A 20,092-nucleotide genomic window follows, 5' to 3' on the forward strand; every position below is an offset into this window, starting at 1 on the left:
GAGCCAAAGTAGAACTGGAACTTATAAAAGTGACACAGATGACCTAAAAATGAATGAGCCAGCGGGTCAATATCTACAGCTATGAAAACACTGGAATGATCCTTCCAGGTAGAGACTGTGTCTTATGTCTTTTATTTTTCCTCATTAGAACTGGGCATATAAGTAAGCAATTTCATAAATAATTATTGACACATAAAAATTCATTTGGTGAGATCATTATTTTTAAAACAACCTGATCAGTCAGATTATTCCTTTCAAATTATTGAGTTCTAAATCATAGAGAAGTAATTGGGTAAGGCTTTCAATCCTGTCCTCTGTAGTATTACAGTTTTATATATAGGCAGCTTGCTGCAAAGTAATACTGGTAAATAAACTAGTAAACTGGCTGTCACAAAAAAGAAGGCCTGATTTATAGCATATGCCAATTTCTGTGGTGTAAATGCTCCCACTGTTGCTGGCCAATTTAAAGCTTCCAAGAGTTTGACAACAGGATTTCAAAATTCCTGAATCTTTAACAGTTGGCTGTCCTGAGCCAGTACAAGTTGGCTCCAGCAAGCTACTGCTGCTGAGCCTTCAGTTACACGGGTGTTAGGTTTCAGGGCAGCCTGCTGTTCATTAACTCTCAGACTCCTGAAGAATTACTTACCCTCTTGGCCCTGAGTTTCATCATCTAAAATTAGGAGTCACCTCTTATGCTAATCCTTACCTTAGGGATTGTCTGGGGGATTAAGTCAAACAATGCCTGACAAAGTATTTTGCAAACTCCCAAGCTTCATACAAGTTAGGGTATGGGTTTTCTTTACTCCTCTAATTGGAATCTCACCCTGACTTATACTTACTCATTTTCAAGACTCCACCAAGGTTTTATTTTTTCTGGGAGAACTTTCCCAAATCTCTCAGAATTTACGATCCCTTCTTTTGTCTCCTATTGCTTCCCATACAAACTTATGTCTTAGCGTGACTCTAGCTTTCCTGCTTTCCTGCATATTGACGTACATGTCATGAAATAATGGTTGTTTCATTTGTGTGTCTCTGGGTTCCTTGCACAGTGCCTGGCACATAGTAATAGCTCGATAACTCTTTGTTGAATGAATTAACATTTTATCATTAGGATATTGGAAAATATTGTTTATTTTGGACCATAGCTGGTGGGGATTCATTGATTGAGGGAGTTATTTCATTTAAGCAGAGTTATCATCAGTGTTTCACCATCAGCTTTGGATATGCTGACCAATAGTTTGAATAAGAAAGCACTAAAAGTCTTTCTGAAATTCTTTATTGACATCAAATTGGGTTGGATGGCTAGCTGGGGAGAGCCCAATTTCAAAGCAGAATATCCTTGTGAAAATAAATAAATCTGTGTTCCACAAGGGCAAATTTGGGATTCTTTAGGACCTAAAGGAAAACCAAATCATCTTAATACCTTTGATGCTATGCAGTCAAGATTGGGAGATCTGGGAACCCTGAGATTCCTACAAGTTAACGAGGAATAAAAACCACCTGATGGCCCATAGGAATGCATCTAGGTTATAACCAGAACAAATTACAGGACTATCAGTAAGCCTTAGACAGATGCATACTATTTAGAGAACTTTATTCAGCTTGGGGTGACATGGGAAGTTGAAGGAAATCCAGAGTAGAGATATGAAGGCCTGGAAAAGGAGAGTAAAATTATGGGGAAAGCTTTATCCCCTTCCTTGAAAAATGAAAAAGACATGGTATTCATAAGTTGTTACCTGGCTTTTACTCACTAGTACTCATTTCTAAAGGCTATGGAGGAAGAAAGTTTAATGTAACCCGATCTATAGTGTCAGATGATTACTGTATTTTGAGGATAAGTAGTTTGGATACCCCTCAATGTAAGAGCAATGTAAACTTCTGCCTCTTGGGGACTCTGTCATTTTCCTAAGGGTGGGAAAAACAGTGTGGGGTCTTGGCCAGTTACAGGTCTTCTCATCTTTTTTTTTTTTTTTTAATCCAAATGCTGACAGATAATTGTCTTTCCTCCTGCTTAGGTAATATTAATCAGTTAATTACTTTACTTCCTTTCAAATAAAATCTAAGACCACTTCTCCTAAATAGGCTCCAAATGATCCAGAATAGACTACTTTTTCTTTTTAAACTATAATGTGGATAATTTCTTCTATTTAAACTTTTTGTCTGCTTTTTGTAAATGAACACATAATAAGATGATGAAGTATTGGAAAGAATGTAGGCTTTAGAGTTATACAGATCTGGATTTGTATCCAGACTCTGCTACTTCCTATTAGTGCAACCTTAGGCAAGTTATTTAACCCTTCTAGGGCTCAGTTTTACCATCTGTCAAATGAATATCAATAATACTACATTCTTGGGCCACCTGCATGGCTCAGTTGGTTAAGTGTCCGATTCTTGGGTTCGGCTCAGGTCATGGTCTCACAGTTTTGTGAGTTTGAGCCCCGTGTTGGACTCTGAACTGGAGCTTGCTTGATTCTCTCTCTCTCCCTCTCTCTCTGCTCCTCCCCAACTCACACTGTCTCTGTCTCTCTCAACTAAATAAATAAACTTAAAAAATATACTACATTCTCATTAGAGTGTGGCATAGATTAAATGAGATATAGTTTGTAAAGCACTTATCACAGTGGCTGGCATGTATTCTGTGAAATAAATGAAAGTTGTTGTTTCATGATTATTGCCTATTATTACGTATTAAAGGACTTCACTATGGGGAAGAAATTGGAACACAAGGCACCTGGTGCACAGTGTTTGGTATGCCCTGCGATAAAGGTAAGTCAGTATGCTGTGGAAATAGGAGGGAAGGGAAGATGGCAACAAAGGCCTTTGTGTGCCGTGATAAAATGTCTGAACCACTCTTGAAAGAGTATGAGTCAGGCCAGAATCTTTTATTGGCTACCCTGGCAGAAGTGTGGAGGATGGATTGGAGAGTATTAACACTGGAAGCTGGAGCATAGCTTTGGAGGCTTTTGATATAACTGGAGTAATCAGGCAGTGGCTGTGATGCTGGAAAGGGGAGGACAGCACAGTGAAATAAACCAGAGGTAGGACCACAGGATTTATGTATGGCTGATGCCAATCAAGCTGTTTTTTAAAAGTTTTTATTTATTTTTTTTGAGAGATAGTGTGAACAGGGAAGGGGCAGAGAGAGGGAAGGGGCAGAGAGAGAGAGAGGCAGAGAGAGAATCCCAAGCAGGCTCCGCACTCTTAGAGCAGAGCCCAACATGGGGCTTGAATTCATGAACCACAAGACCCATGACCTGAATGGAGAGCAAGAGTCGGATGCTTAACCAATTTAGCCACCCAGGTGCCCCACACTTTTTTACTTTATTCGTAACATTGTAAAAAATGTTAGATTAGCAAAGAGACCTAAAATATTAAGTAGCAGTTTTCCCACATTCAGTTTTCTTCCTCTTCTGAAATGTTTCTCTGCCTTGTTACTCCCTCCCCACTGCCTAAAAATAAAAAGTGATTTCACTATTTTCAGACACTTTCATCCTAAAGATCAGCAAATAGTTTGGGCAATAGGTCCTACAAAAAGAAAAAAGAAAAAAGATGACAGTGACCCCAGTTGAATAACCAGGCAAATAGAAATGTGAAGAGAAGGGAATGCATAGCAGTATAGCAGTGCTCTGGCCTTCTGGCCTTTGATGGGTGCTGTAAAGGGTAACTATTTACTGAGTACTATTTACTGGTCACTATGCAGGGCTGGTGAATTATTCAGGTGGTAACTATGGCATGAGATACGTTTCTGTTATTTCCTTTTTCTTTCTGGTAAAATAGAATACCCCCAAGTGTGATCTTTGGAGTCCAGGGGTTGGAGAGACAAATACATTTATTTATCCAACCAGTACTTTTGTAATAGGAGGGATGAAAGAGAGTGGGGTTAATGCCAGGAGGCTTTTCAACTTGCTGGTAGGAAAAGAATTCCCATTTATTTTTTTCTTAATGAATTATACAGTGAAATCATCACCTGATATGGGGATGGAGATTATAGGGAAGGGATAGGGGTGCAAGAGAAAGCAGGTTTTTAAATAGTTGCCTTATAGTTGGTGAAAGTGAAATTAGTAGAGAAACAGAATATGATCACTAGTTTTATCTGAGAATTGCAGCCATGAATTTAATTAAAAAACCAGTCAGCCCCCACTTTTTAAATTTATTAAAATATTTTTTAAATGTTTATTTTTGAGAGAGAGAGCACACAAGTGGGTGAGGGGCAGAGAGAGAGGAAGACAAAGAATCAGAAGCAGGCCCCAGGCTCTGAGCTGTCAGCACAGAGCCCGATGCAGGGCTCAAACTCACAAACCGTGAGATCATGACCTGAGCTGAAGTCGGATGCTCAACCAACTGAGCCACCCAGGCGCCCCTCAGTCAGCCCCCTTTTATGGTGACTTTTATGCAGCAATGTGCAAGTACTCCAGTGTAGGCTTGTTGGATTCATCCAGGCTTGGATTTTTCCAAATAAATAATACGGGGGAGACAGTGGCCAGAAATTTAGAGTATTTTCAAGGGAATAATTAGGATGGGCCAAGGAATCTAAGCTGGACAAAACAGGAAATGATATCAGAAGGGGGTTGATGAATTATAAAATATATATATCGGGGGGCCAGGGAAATCCAAGAGCCATTTCAATGAGACTGAGTAGGGGCACACTGGTCATCATGGCTTCTCTCTAGCCCTTCAGCATCTAGCTGCATTGGCTATGACAGCCATACCCTTCTCATGTTACTGATACCAGATGAATGTGTTCTAGGAATGAAGAACCCTATTTGAAAAGTTGTTCAGTCTGTGATCCAAGCATGTCTGGGCTATATGGTGGGTTAATAGAGAGTCCACTGAGGTGTCTGAATCTCCTGAGAAAGAACTTGACTGATACCAAGGAGACTCCTGGGAATGAGCTTTATCCTAAGAAAAGAACAGTTTCGGGTACAGTGGCTTGTTCTAACTCAAGCTGGTCAGTGATGAAAGGAAGGTGAGCTTTTTTTAAAAAAGGTCTTGGGGCGCCTGGGTGGCTCAGCTGGTTAAGCACCCAACTTTGGTTCAGGTCATGATCTCGCAGTCCGTGAGTTCGAGCCCTGCGTCGGGCCCTGTGCTGACAGCTCAGAGCCTAGAGCCTGTTTTGGATTCTGTGTCTCCCTCTCTCTCTGACCCTCCCCTGTTCATGCTCTGTCTTTCTCTGTCTCAAAAATAAATAAACATTTTTTTTCTTTTTTAAGTCTTTATTATTATTTTTTAATGTTTATTTATTTTTGAGAGAGAGATACAGGGTGTGAGTGGGGGCGGGGCAGAGACAGACACAGGATCCGAAGCAGGCCCCAGGCTTCACACTGTCAGCACAGAGCCTGATGTGAGCTTGAACTCACGAACTGAGAGATCATGACCTGAGCTGAAGTCGGACACTTAACCGACTGAGCCACTCAGGTTCCCCAGGAAGGGGAGCTTTGAATTCGGTACAGTCATCATGGCCCAGCTCCAAGAACTTCCCCTTGGGTTGAAGAAGATTTTGAAGTTAAGAGTGTGTTGAAGTTGAGAACACTGCTAAAATCTCTGGGGCTGCTGAACACACAAGATAATAACCTGCCTCTGCAGTGGAGTATAGCCCAGAAAGAATAAGAGTTGCCTTTCAGAATTATAATAGCAACACAGTAATTATTACTATTTCAGGTGGTTGAATTGTTAGTATTGTGTGGGTCAAGAAATGAAGTTCCTGTAATTGCTGGTGGGGGTGGAGCCACAGAAATATTTTTTTGTTGTTATGATCCTATTTTTATGCCTTGGCTAGTATGGCCTGGCCAAACACAGCTTACATAGATTCCTGTTATGTGTATTTCTGGGGTTTATGTAACTGACAGTTTTGTAGGGAAATATCGATCACTGCTAAAGGCTCAGTGATCTCTTACATACTCCAATTCCATGTAGCTAAGAACCACAAATTCAGCTAATACCAGAAGACAATGAAAGGAAATCCCAGAAGACCTTGGTTAAAATTCAGTGTAATTTCTAGGAGAGGCTCTGTAGCCTACAAATAATTCTTGCAGGGCTTGGGGACCTGGTCTGATTGGGTTAATAATATGGAAGGATGAATAAATTCAGAATTAAAGTTAAGCTTCTAAGAGTTTTCTTTCTTCTTTTTTTTTTTTTTAAAGTAAGCAAAAATGTATGCAAATTCCTGTGCTTTAACAGAAGATCAAGCCAAGAAACTCCTCAAAATATCTTTTGGTCTCTTTTTCCATCTCTATGCACTAACAGAGCAGCAAGCGTTTGTCAGGTGATCCAGTCAAACTCCTCTTATTTTGCAAGTGATAAAACTGAGGCCCAGAAAGGAGAAATGATTAATATCAAACCCAGAAGTCAAGTCTCACATCTTGTTTAGGGGGGTCACTCCTAGACTCTTCAGGAGAGACCCTTGCGCCTCGTCCAGAAAATTGCCAAAAGCACATTTTCCCTACATGAGCTGAGTGTATCTCAGACTGCCTCAGAAGCCTTCATATGCTTAGGGATCTGGAGGAGAAAGGAGCCCATCCTTTTCCTTTCCAGGTGGGCCTGGTACCTGAACTGGTCGAGTTTTTCTAAGATTTCCTTGCAATATGAGTTGAAACCTGGCCTCTCACCTGTAGCTGGGCTGTTGCTGCGAGCATCTTCTGCCGAGCTTGCAGCACTGTGGATGAGGACATGGAGATGGGTACGCTTTGTCTCAACCACCTTATATCTTCCCACATACAAGACAGCTGCAAAAGAAGTCACGAGGTCATATCATCATCCAAGCCAGTACATGATTTAGGTTGTGGCATCAAAGCAAAAAGCAGGGAAAAGGAAACCTGACCCCCGATGTTTGTTCTGCAGTCCATTTTCAGATACATGCAAAACAACTTTTTGATCTCTGTCCAATTGGAAAAAGATCTGAATGTTAATGAAATGGTCAGATCCACAATTTAGTCTTTGCCAAATGATCCTATAACTCAGAATAGTGGAGACACAATCTGACAGAATGCAAGCTTCTTTGCTTTGAAAATGTAATGTAGATGCTACTTTGGCATTTTTTATGGCATAGGGCATATCAGGGCAGAAAGAAGACCTCTGAGATAATTTCCTCCCACCCCAATACTTTGATCACTGGAGACTCCCCAACAAAGTTTTCAGAGATTTATGCACAGAAACATTGGTGCAAAATGAAGTCAGAACTCAGTATACCTTTGTGAACCACAGAAAATCCTGTGTAATGGAACTGGTGTGAGAGTCATCAATTTCAACAATCGGTATTTGATCTTCATTGGTGACTAACATATTGTCTTTGTAATAAAATATAACAGCTATGTAGAGTCCTCTAAAAAGAAAAAGCAAAATAAAAAAATTGTCTTCAAGAGTCTCCTCTACCAAGCTTGAATCATGGAAACATATATTTTTGCATGTGATAAAAGATCATTTAATATAACTATGAGCACAGTCTTGCTAGGTATGACATGGTCACAGACTAGTACTCACAGAAGTTACTATCTTGCCCAAATTCTCAGGAGAAAGTGAATCTCCTACTTTTCATAACAAAAAGGAAGTTTCTACCGAGTTTATACTTAGAACCCAAACCAGCTGATTCCTGAGAGGTTAAGACTTCCTGGAAAACCTGCATAGGACCCACCGTTTTAAGGTCTTCACAAACTTATTTGAGGAATGGAATAGGTGTTTCAGGCTCCTTGAGACTGACTGCTTGCGGCCTGTGGTTTGTAATTTTGAAGTTTCTGAAACACCAAAAAAAAAAAAAAAAAATAGAGTATAAACTCCATTGGCAGAGTAATAACACTCCCAGTATCTTCTTCCCTCCGTCCTGCCTTCCTCTCCCCTGTCCCCTCAGTGTTGCTTATCCTCAGTTTCATGTGGATCCAACTCATTCATTCTTACAAAAAGCTTTTATATCTTGAGTTGCTAGTGGTTAACTCAATTAATGATCAGCTCCTCAAAAATGTTGGAGATGAGTAACATTTATAACTCGAGGGGGACCCCTTCGGCATTTTGCTTATATTTTCCTGATGAGCAATTGATTATAATGTGGGATAAAAAGAAATGGAGTCAAACCCTTTGCCTCCTCCCATTGCCTTTAATATCCACACGTTTTCTCAATGCTGGCAAAGCTCTTCTTATTAGTTCACACATTTCATTACATTTTTTTTTCACTGTACAATTAATACAAAAAGTTTGGAGAATAGATAAAAAAAAAACAAAACTCTACCCATATCATGTTGCCATTTTAGTACAACCACTGCTAGCATTCTGGGGCAATCTTCCCCAGTGTATATATGTTGGCTCACACTACTAGTTGTAGGCATAGGTTATGATTATCATCAGTACTATTCAGAAGAAGAAACAGAGACTAAGAGGTTAAAATAGATTGCCCAAGATAAAAGAGCCAGTGCCGAGAAAAACTGAGATGTTAATTTACTGAACAAATATTTGTTAGTACCCTACTACATACAGGGCTCTGTGGCTACATTTGGTGAGCAAATCATCCATTGCTGCTTCTGGTCACCCCTTCTACTTAGAACCTGGAGATTTCACTGATAAAACTTGCAGACTTCTCCTAGTAGTCTTTACAAATAGTACTGCGTGGAGCTGAGCGAAAAGATCACTGATTTCAGTCCTCGTGTTCTGTGTAATGGAGGGAAGCTGAGGTTGTTGGGGTCATCACCAAACTTCTGACAGACATGTCACTGGGGTGAGAATATCATCTACATCACTGATGTTAGGCATGGAAACCTGGGTGGATGGCCCACGGCTGAGGCCCAGTGTGGCTCTGCTTACGATCCTATAGGAACAGCTGGGAATCAGTGGACTGACAAACATTCATGCCAGCTTCAAGCTAGTGCTGGTAATGGTTATTCCTGGCAGAACAAAGCGAAACATTTTTTTTTTTTTTTTTTTTTCTGACTTAAACATGAATTTGGCTGGTCATACCGTGCTTGAAAATGCTGCTGCTGGGACTTCCGGTTGTAGGCAGCATATTGAACATACTCATCACATGCTACTCTCTCCTAAAATCTCACTAAAACCAGAGTGAAGAGATTAAAAAATAAAAAGGAAACTCCATAAATCTATAGAGACAAAGAGATGGAAAAGGAAACAAAAGCAAGTGAACTTGGTAGCTGGAAAGCAGATGGACAGATGGATTTAGCAGACTTGAGAAAGATGAGTCCTAAGCCAGCAGTGGAGGAGGCTGAGAAGTAACCTGATTCACCCCTTGGGCACCACATACTGCTGGAAGTTGGGGATAAGTGTGGAGCTAAAATCAGAGGGATTTGTTGAAGTCTGTTTAAAAAGCAGTTGGACTTCTAGATCTCCTCTAACTTGCATAGCTGGACAAATACCCCTTCCCCACTCTAGAAAAAAGCTCTAGTGGCTTATTCTCTGAAAAGCATAAAATTTGGTTTCTAGAGTGGGAGACATGGGGTACAGTTAAAAATGGGGGTGGGAGAATAGTACTGTATCCAAAACAAGTGATTAAATGAACATTTCCATACAGATGATTTTCCCATTGGGCTCTCAGAACCCTGGTGTTCAAACTTACACCCTCCGGGAAGGACACTGGAGGAAACTTTCTGGAGACTCTGACCAGACTAAGAGAATCCACTTAAAGCTTCCGACATTGCTTTCAATGGTTTCCTAAAGAAAAGCCCATGCCAGGCACCTGGGTGGCTCAGTCGGCTAAGCGTCTGACTTTGGCTCAGGTCACGATCTTGCGGTTTTTGAGTTCAAGCCCTGCGTCAGGCTCTGTGCTGACAGCTTGGAGCCTGGAGCCTGCTTCGGATTCTGTGTCTCCCTCTCTCTCTCTGCCACTCCACCACTCGCTGTCTCTCTCTCTCTCTCTCTCAAAAAAAATAAACATTAAAGAAAAAATTTTTTTAAAAAAGGCCATGCCAGATCACTCTACAGTGAAGCCTATAAATAAAGAACTTTATCCATGTACTCAGAGCTTCCTAACAGCTACTGAGCTCTCTTCTCAAGTCTCAGTAAACATCCAAGGATCACCAGGCAGTTGTGAAAAGCATCTAACAGGAAAAACAGAGGCCCAAACCAAAGAAATAAAAGGGCAATTCAGAGGAGAGACTATGCTGAGAGAAGAAAATACAAAATGAAACAAAGCCGATTATTAATAGCCTTAAAGATAAGCAGAGGCATTGCAGCCTTATAAAAAGGATAGAAGTTTCTAAGAGAAACATTCAGAGAATAAAAGAGAGCACTGGAAATTAAAAACATACTATCAAAAACTGAAAAACCCAATGGAAGGCTTAGAAAATGAGGTTGCAGAAATCTCTGAGAAAGAGCAAAAGGCCATGGGGATGGAAAAGTAAAAGAGAAAAAGAAATATTAACAGGATAACCTAGAAGGTTCAACACCAGACTAAGAGTTCTAGTAGGAGGGAGCAGAGAAAAAAGAGGGGGAGAAATAATTAAGAATAGGCCCCATAATTGAAGGGGGTAACTTTCCACATTGAAAGGGCCAGCCCAACAGACTACAATACATCCACACTAAGGTATTTTTTATATTTTTATATTATTTTTTTATATTATTAAATATATTAAGAGGATGAAGGGTAGCAATTGTAATGTGCAATTAAGAGCAGGGAGGGAACAAAAAGAGAAATCATCCTTCCTTAGGTAATGCCTCAACTAAAAAAAAAATCAAGAATTAGAATATAAACATGTGATATGGAGACATGAAGAAAACATAAAAACAGATTTTAGGGTACTGAAGATAAAAAGAAATTTAAAACCTTCCAGAGAAGAAAAACAACAACATCGGTACCCTATAAAACCTCTGGAGTCAGAATGACATCAGACTTCTCAGCACTGGAAGCTAGAAAAGAACAAAGCAACACCTTCAAAACCTGAAAGAAAATTATTTCAACCAACAATTCTATCCTTGGGGCCCCTGGGTGGCTCAGTCGGTTGAGTGTCCAACTTCGGCTCAGGTCATTATCTCCTGGTTCATGGGTTTGAGCTCCCGGAATCGGGGTCTGTGCTGACAGCTCAGAGCCTGGAGCCTGCTTCGGATGCTGTGTCTCCCTCTCTCTGTCCCTCCCCCACTGGTGCTCTGTCTGTCTCTGTCTCTCAAAAATAAATAAACATTAAAAAAAAAATAAAAGAATTCTATCCTTAAGTGAGTGGTAAGTAGAACAAATGCATTTTTAGACATGGAGTGTATCTAAAATTTAGTTCCCAAGAATCCTCTCAGGAAATGACTAGAGTAAGGGCTCCACCAAAATGAAGGGCTAAGAAAAAGTTAAGACACGGGATACAGAAAGAAGCAATCCAGTATTGGAGGGTGGCCAGAAGACTCCTCAATATGGTGGTGAAAGGACATCCCAGGGTGCCAGCTGTGCACTGGACACAGGCAGCCAGCAACCAGTCTAGATTGGAGCAGTTCAGAGGGCTCTAGGAGAGGTTTCTTTAAGAAGATGTAGTTGAGGGGCACCTGGGTGGCTCAGTCGGTTAAGCATCCGACTTCAGCTCAGGTCACGATCTCGCGGTCCGTGAGTTCGAGCCCCGCATCGGGCTCTGGGCTGATGGCTCAGAGCCTGGAGCCTGCTTCCGATTCTGTGTCTCCCTCTCTCTCTCTGCCCCTCCCCCATTCATGCTCTGTCTCTCTCTGTCTCAAAAATAAATAAACGTTAAAAAAAATTAAAAAAAAAAAAGAAGATGTAGTTGAAACAGTACTAATATATTTGATTGTATTGAGAGAAAATTGATACAACTGGAGAAAAGCTTGGGGATTAACTAGTTGTGACCACATAGAAAAACAAGCAAACATACAATGAAAGATGACTCTTTTAACGACAGGGAAAACAAAAAGTTATCCAGGAAAGGGAAACAGTCATTGAGTTAAGTGATCATTATAATGTGAGCAATAAATACTGATCTTACTAAAATTACAATAGAAATGTATTAGGAGGATGAAGGGTAGGAGGATGAATGTGTATGTAAGAGGGGGGAAGGAAAAAAATCATCTTCGTGAGCTAATGCTTCAAATTAAAAACACATCAAGAATCAGCAATATAAATGTTACTTAGAGATATGAAGAAAATATCAAAAGAACTGGCTAAAAGAATGGAGTCTTTGGGAAATAAAAAATGGAGAATGGGAGGAATTGCTTTTTTTTAAGTAATAAAGCTCTTAAGTGCTTTACTTACTTAAAGTCATTCAATCCTTAAACAGTGGCTGGCAAGTATGTATAATTCTTACTGCATTTTACAGGTGAGCAAAAATGAGGTCTAGAGAGGTTAGGTAACTTGCTCAAGGTCACACAGCTAGTAAATGTCTAGTCTGAATTTGAACCCCGCTAATCCATGATCTTAGCTGTTTATGCTAAGATAACTCTCACATTATAGTCATACATAATGTAAATTAAAATGAAGATTAGACTGAAAAAGGAAGAAGAAAACTGAGAAATGCTCCTACTATCTGGGAAAGGGGCCCATGCAAATGTTAAGTATTCCAGGTCTCCTCACTCTGGGCACGTGACAGAATTTCACTTTTTGGAACCCTTGTGGTTGGGTGTGGCCATGTGGCCAATTCTGGCCGATGAGTTTTGAGTGTAAGTGACATACATAAAGTCCTGTCCATATGAGACGTTCAAGTGTTCCTTTTCCTTCTCCCAGGGTGCAGACAAATATTTCTAGAGAAAGGATGATGACAACACAGAAGGACAGCCCTCAGCTGACCAGTGGTAGACATACAGCTTGGGTGAGAAATAAATATTTGGGGGGGGGGTCATTTGGTTATTGCAGCATATTATAGCTCATCTTGACTGATTCAGGGTCTATACTGACACACTGAGTCACTGATAGAGTGGCTTCTACTCTGGCTTCTGGCTCTGTAGCTCAGGACTCTGGAACAGTGTTGAGTTTTCTGGACTCCGAATGCATTAGTTCTTTAGCTTTTAAGTGCTTGGAACATAGGGAGTTTATTTTATTCATACTGATATGTCTAGCACCTGACACATAGTAGGCAGTGTTTCAATTAATGTGTGCCACTTGAAAAATTGGATAACTGAAATTCACTCCCACAGGGTATTGCTATGATGAACACAACTGGCTTCTTTATAACTCATTATGCCAGGGCATAAACTGTGTGAATAATAAAGGCTGCTCAACATCGCCACTGAATTTGCATCCCCGTCCTGAACATGCAGATTAACTGCAGCCACTTTAGCCAAAATACAGAAATCAATGTGGGTTTTGGTATCTCCCATGTGAGGCTTTGGTAGGAGAAGGGTTGTTTTATTATTAATTCCACATTTGGAATATGCTGTGTATTTACTGAGTACTCCAGGCTCATTACAGTGGAGTCAGTGATTACATGTTAGTTCTAGGATTTATCAATAAAGAGATAAAGAGAGACTCCATTCTTCATCTGGAAGAGCAACGGAAGGGAAACAAGCTAGAGTTTGCAGAGTGCCTGTACTATGCCAGGCGAGTTTAGTACATTATTTAACTTAATCCCCATAACAATCCTGAAAGATAAATACTGTCATCCTGATTTTTCTGATGGGGAAGCTATGGCTCAGAGAGATCAAATGCTTTTCTCAGGGATACAGAGCTAGTAAGTAGTAGAAATGGGATTTGAACTAATTATTTTTTTCTAACTATAAATTTGACATGCACTCAACCACACAGATCTCAATGTGGTTGAGTATTTTATTGTTTATTTATTTATTTTGAGAGAGAGAGAGAGAGAAAGAGAGAGCAGGCGAGCATGAGCAGGGGAGGGGCAGAGGGAGAGGGAGACAGAGAATCCCAAGGAGGCTCTGCATTGTCAGCATAGCCCAACATGGGGCTCGAACTCACAAACCATGAGATCATGACCTGAGGCGAAATCCAGAGTCAGATGCTTAACTGACTGAGCCACCCAAGGAGCCCTGTAGTTGAATATTTTAAATAACAGTTTTGTAGTTTTCTGTATGTAATACCTAATTATCCTTGGTTTATCCTTCTAGGCTTAGAGTAATGTTAAATTATCTTAAAATCATTCCTTTTTTGTGGGTGAGGTAATTTCCTTTATCTTAACATATTGTAGGTCAGCATTTTCCAAAGTCCATGTCTTGGAATACTAACTCTGTGAAAAAAGTTATACAATGACTTTGCAAATAAGTTTGGAAAATGCTTGGTTAACCAAATTCAAAGTGTCTCTTTATTAGAGTCTTTACTATTGTAATATCGATTTTACATTTCCAGGAAAGGGATGTATAATGCAACATTTTCCAAACTTACTGACCAGAGACTTTTTCAGCTGAGCATCTTATACAACCATTGTTCTTTGGAATACTTTGGGTACTGTTTAAGTGTCTAGAGTACATTTCAATATAAAAAATATTTTTTCCTTTTTGGGAAGTTCTGTTTATGCCTTACTTAAATTTTTCCTGACATTGTCTGCATATTTACATCCCTGTGGGGGAAAAGCATATACATGCTGAAAGTTAAATGGAAACTATTGAAATAATTGGGCTGTCTAGATAATTTATTTCTTGATTATTAGATAGTTACCCAACAGTAATGGGGAGAGCATCTAAATCCTCAGATAATATAAAAAAAACAAAACAAAACAAAAAAAAAAAAACAAAAAAACTACCTCTCATTCTCGTGAGTAGTTTTAGCTTTCTTCCCCTGGTAAAGACTAAACACAAAGTGGCTTATGAATTGCAAAGAATCATCTATCCAGTTGCTTTATTACCTTCGCCTGCCATACAAGAACCAATGGGCAGGGGAATGATGGAGAGAGAGGCAGAAGAGAGAAAGGAACCTAAATGATGCCTGGCCTGGTTAAATGAGCTCTGAGAACTGAGTGTACTTTGGTCAGTGTGGAATCCTTAAGGCCATGGTCTGGGTAAAGTTTTCCTTCAGATCTGGGAACGAAACTCATTTGAGTTTCCTTCTCAAACATGCATATTTACATTTTCTAATGAACCACTCATTAAAAGAATATTATTTTCTTACAAACACTTGTCCTCCTCGCTAGCTAAAGCCAACATTTCTGAAGAGCTCTGTTGTTACACAGTAATTGGGACTCACTTTTTGCTAATGTAAGTATGATTTTTTATACCTAGTCCAAACTCAGTTGCATCTCTTAGTTTCAGCCATGGATTTCTTACCTAGCTGGCCCAGCAGTGCCCTGAATCTGGAGAGCGCAATGCAGTTGGGATCTGATGGGTGAAGGAGCATGGAAAACGAGAACTTTATGGAGGCTTTAATTCTCCAAATAAAACTAAGTGCCTGCTCCACGAATCATTACACAGATCAGAAACCTGACCCTGTCCCATTTGAATAGCCCAAATAGGAGAGAAGTTTTTAAAAGCTTCTGAGAGATTTTCTGGGTATAGTTGGCCAGGTCTGGAGACAGGGGACGATTAAAATTCAGGGCGAGATCAATCAACATCAGTGCCCAGTCCTAAAGGTAAAGGTGGGGGACACAAATGAGGTATATGGCAAGAAGATTGCGCTTAGAGACAGAAAATCTAGGTCAGAATCTTGATTCTGTGTTCTCCTGGCAGTGTGACCTTGGTCAAGTCACTTAGCTTTAGTGGTAACCGCCAGCATGAGGATGAAAAAGAGACCGTGGATGTGAAATTGCATTGTAAGCTTTATTACAAATATACACGAAGGTTTCTTGTTGCTGTTAAAAATTGGCTAGATTTCCTCAGGGATGCTCACGGAGTTTTCCTGGGGACTGAAAAGTTTGAGGGTGAATATCTCAAAGACCTGGGACACTGAGGAGTTTTGTGAAGGGACAACTCAAAGGGAAGGGAACCGATGGCAGCTGCTGTTTTTCTTGTGCTTTTTTTCAAACTGTTTGCATGGAGAGAGGGTAAGACAGAAAGAAAGGAAGGGAATGAAGGAGAGGGAAGTCTCTTCTGAAGGGTTAAAGCAAGATAGTGCTGTAAAGTGATTCCAGATGTACAAATATTAATATCTCTCTCTCCCTGATGAATGAGAAGGTATGACCCAGTTAGGAAACTGCTAAAATTACCGGCGCCACCGAGACCTCAGTCGATGGCCCAGCGCAGATTTTTATCCTTACCCCGGCAACTATAATGCTGATGAAGGGCTCGGACCTGCTGCAGCAGACCTTCCAAAACTTCACTCTGTCCCTTGTGTCTGGGCTCTCTGTCGTCATAGTCTTTCCAGTCTATGGAACAAAAGAAACAAACAGAATGAAATTTTAAAGCAAGGAGGCCTCTCCCCGGAGGCGCTGCCTCAGGAGCTGGGCTCTGCTCACACTTCCCCTAGACTCTGGATGAGCACCTGGCACTCGCACAGCTGGCAGTCAGTGCCAAGGGCTTGCAGCTGCCATTGTTCAGGGCCCTGTGCAAAACAGTAATTGTGGTTGGGTTTTGTGTGTGTGTGTGTGTGTTGGGCAGTTTTAGGGCAAGAGAAAATGGTGACTGGAAGCCAAAAGAAAACAGGGAATCTGGGAGTCCGGTTTCTCCTCCCCAGCTCCTTACCCTCCTTTCAGCATCCCGGGTCCTAATCAGTTCCCCTGCCACCTCTCCACTCAGCACCCCAAATGGTACCTGGATCTCCACAGTAGGAAAGAAAGGGGTGGGAATGTGCAGACTAGAAGAAATCCACAGTCCCAATGCTTTTATTGTAGGTTTCACACTTTTGGCCAAATTGACATTTCTTTCCAAGGAAAGAGCCCATGTCAGATGCCAAGAAATGGAAATCTACATTTCGCTCTAATGAATGTCTGCTTTGGTTAGCTGGCACAGCAGCCCCTGTACATACTCTGAGCCACCAACCACCCTGTCTGCTCAGTCTCTAAATATACAGTATTAGCTTACATGGCAAATTTAAATTGCAATACCCACTGAGATTTTTCTCCCCCTTCTATTTTCATTCCATTTGGCTATAATGATATCAAGAGTAATAACCCGTACGGGACTAACGTCAAGATTGTAATTCTGCTGTCTCCGACTCTGATTTTTTTTTTCTTTTTCAGCAGGTCTGTCATTTCATAGTCCATCCCATCTTCTCACTATCCACTCAGTTTTACTTTCCGAACCTTTTAAAAGCAACAACTTAAAGCACTTCTTGGTTGAAATACTTTCTCTAAAAATGCTAGTCATTCTTTTCTAGTAAGGCCAGTTAGTTCATAAGTGTATCTGAGGCTTCAATTCTAATTGAATGCGTTTCAAATTCTCTCCCCCCAGGTTTATTTTAAAATATGGAGTCTGCCTTGTTCAGAAAGTTAAGCAGATGTCCTGATGGTCAAAGTTAGATAACCATTGGTCTATCCACGGCCTAGTAGTACAGCACAGTTGGAAAGAACACAGATTCTGGAGTCAGAAAAACCTGCGTGTGACTCCTGGCTCTTTGCACTCCTGGTTCAGTATCTGTAGGGCACATTACTTATGCTGACAAGGCCTCTACTCTGTAACGTGAAAAATGAACATAGCACCTACCTTGCAGGACTTTTTGTGAGGACTAAATGAGAGGTTTATTAGGTACCCAGTACAATGCCTGCTAATGGCATTATGTCAGTCATAACTAATCATAACTTAGAAAGAAGGGAATTCTCTGAGGAAGAGTTAACTCCCTGAGTAGCGAGTATGGAAACCTAATTTCTCACCCTATCACATGATTCCCTGTGAAGAAGGAGACCTCAGACATTTTTGAATCCTTCCTGCTTCCTACCCTTCCCCATGTGTCCTTCTCCATTTTACCTCTCAGAAGACGGAGGCCTGGAGAGAACCATTCCAATTCTACGTTACTCAGCTTATCTGGGGGCGTAGCCAGGCCCATAACGTAGTTACATGGCCCTCCATATAGTGCTCCTTTCCTTATGCTGTGGACACGTTTTCTTTTGTTTTGTTTTGTTTCTTTTGGGAAGGAGGGTCAGAGCTTGGTTGGAGTTTGTGTGGTGTGGCTTAGTTGTGGTCAACTCTGGAGACAGGGAATTGGCATAGGTGCCTTCTGTAGACTCTGTTCCTTGTGGGCAGAAACCGTGACTTAATTTCTCTTTGCCTCAGGTTTCTTCTCTGCAAAGTGAGTTTTTGAATATTTTTTAAAGGTTGTTTGAGGTTTAGAAAACCAACGTATGTAAAACACCATTATGGGCACATTAGGGACACTCATCAAGTGTTGGTGAGGCATTGTGAACAGAAGGATGGTGTTCAGGTAGACTGGGCTGGGGAAGGTGCTTTTAGTGGTAAATTTGGAAATGTTTAAGGAAGTGAACTCCCAGTGATCCTCCACCTTATTTGCAGTGTCCCTGGTAGTAGTCAGGGCACAGTGATAATAGATGCTGCTGTCATGGATTCCCAACGGCCATTCTGAGTTTGTTCCCGCCGTTGAAAAAATGCATCTGTAGTGCTCATAAGATGAGTAATGTTGTTTGCTTGAGTAAGACTCCTGGGTGGCTGAGTTATTATGTGGCCCTGCACTTAGCAATACGTTCTAATGTGTGTTAATACTGCCATCGATGCAGGGGGAGCTGACATGGAGCTGGCTCTTTCCGCCGAGCCCCATTACGTCAGAGGCGAGCTCAAGCTCGAAGATTGCTAATGCTAAATTGCAGCCCAAGTGAGCACTGGACATGATGCCAAGGTTTTTGGAAAGAATGAGTTTTTCTCAGAGATGTTTGGAAGGTTCTGATGACTACATAAAATAGGAGACTTTAGGGATGAGGGAGAAAATTGAAAATATATTAAGAAATCAGGAACCTGACAGGAATAAACTTAGTGTGGGAGGAAAAGAGCAGATTGTGCCACATAATACAGTTCAGTGTTCTGGTAATGAGACACTTCAATTGCAACACAATGCAGAGCTTACATTCACTGGCGATATCAGGGCTTTCCTGATCGTAACTCAGACAAGCCTGTCTGGGTCCTTTTCTCTTATTATGTACCATACCATATAACATAAGTCTATAAAAACACATTAAGGCCTTTTGTAAAAATATAAAAAAAAGTTTTATAGCTTACTGGAACATATTACCAAATTTCCAATTACTCTGTCATGTTAGAATACATTGTCCTCTAGTAAATATCTGAATACTGATATCTGTTGCATCACAATGTCATAGTCTGTTTATAAATAGAAGCAGAGTCTTATATTGTTCTTTTCCAAGTGATATGGCATGTCTGCAGCAACTATAACGGCATGTTTGGATTTTAGTTCTTTGCCAGATACCCTTACTAGTCAAATGGGCCATTTTAGAGAGCGTTGCCATTTGCTATGTTAATTAGCAATAAGTGACTCTTCCCAGTCCTGGACAACTGTCCTAGTCACTCTGGAGAAAGCCCTGAAGGGCTTTGAGGGAGAGTGTCTCAACAGAATTTGAAGTTTATAGAACTGGAACATCTGATGCTTATAAGTAAATGCATCCATATGCAGATCAGAATTTGTATTTGGAGTAGGTTTTCCCATGTCCCACCTTCAGGTCAATCAACATGATCATTTTTTTTTTTTTTTTTCATTTTCTGTTCCTTCTATCCCTATATCTACAATAATAAATATATTCTTTTTTTTTTTTTTTTTTCCTAGAATGAGATTGGTTCCCTTAGTATCTTAATCTTGCAGCATTCCCAGTTTGTGTTTCTGATGTCTACAATAAGAAAGATGTCCAGATAAGACTGGAATAATTAAATCATTGAATGCCTATGGGACTCAGGGAGGGGCCTTAGAGAGCTCTGGTGTCAGTGGTCTAAGGCCCTGTATGACCTGGCGTCACTCCCGGAGTGACAGGAATGGTTGGCTGGCTGGCTCTTAGTCTGCTTGTCTGCCTGATGATGGGGCACTAGTTCCCACAGCATAGGAGATGTGGTATGGGTCCAATCAGTTCAGGCCTGAATCCTGGCTCAGCCACATATGAGTTGTGACCTTGGACAAGGCAGCATCCTCTCTGAATCCCAATTTCCTTATTAATAGAAGAGGAGGACAGCACAGTGGTTAAGAACAAGGGCCACTGGGTTTGGACCTGACTTCAGTGCTTGCTAATTTTGTGGTGTTGGGCTCTATGCCTGTACCTCTATGTTAGTAGGTCCCTCCCCGGTAAAATGAGACTACTAATAAAACCACCTCAATAGGTCTGTTATGAAGATTGAATGAGTAGATCCC

At 40.8% G+C, this 20,092-nt stretch overlaps 1 protein-coding gene and 1 long non-coding RNA gene across 3 annotated transcripts in view; one reads left to right on the forward strand and one right to left on the reverse strand.

Moving 5' to 3' along the window:
- Window positions 1-20,092, reverse strand: part of ANKFN1 (ankyrin repeat and fibronectin type III domain containing 1) — a 304,247-nt gene that overhangs the window by 50,283 nt on the left and 233,872 nt on the right. For both annotated transcript variants that reach the window (XM_045488308.1, XM_045488309.1), the window contains exons 10-13: window positions 16,053-16,160; window positions 7,628-7,727; window positions 7,186-7,318; window positions 6,606-6,722 (exon numbers count right to left, since the gene is read on the reverse strand). In XM_045488308.1, the coding sequence (XP_045344264.1) occupies window positions 6,606-6,722; window positions 7,186-7,318; window positions 7,628-7,727; window positions 16,053-16,160 (458 nt within the window). The remainder of the gene's footprint in view (window positions 1-6,605; window positions 6,723-7,185; window positions 7,319-7,627; window positions 7,728-16,052; window positions 16,161-20,092) is intronic.
- Window positions 11,690-20,092, forward strand: part of LOC123603421 — a 30,578-nt gene continuing 22,175 nt past the window's right edge. The window contains exon 1 of the long non-coding RNA XR_006714873.1: window positions 11,690-12,722. This is a non-coding gene — a long non-coding RNA (uncharacterized LOC123603421). The remainder of the gene's footprint in view (window positions 12,723-20,092) is intronic.

Source organism: Leopardus geoffroyi, chromosome E1 (genome assembly GCF_018350155.1).
Source record: "Leopardus geoffroyi isolate Oge1 chromosome E1, O.geoffroyi_Oge1_pat1.0, whole genome shotgun sequence".
NCBI classification, from domain to species: Eukaryota; Metazoa; Chordata; class Mammalia; order Carnivora; family Felidae; genus Leopardus; species Leopardus geoffroyi.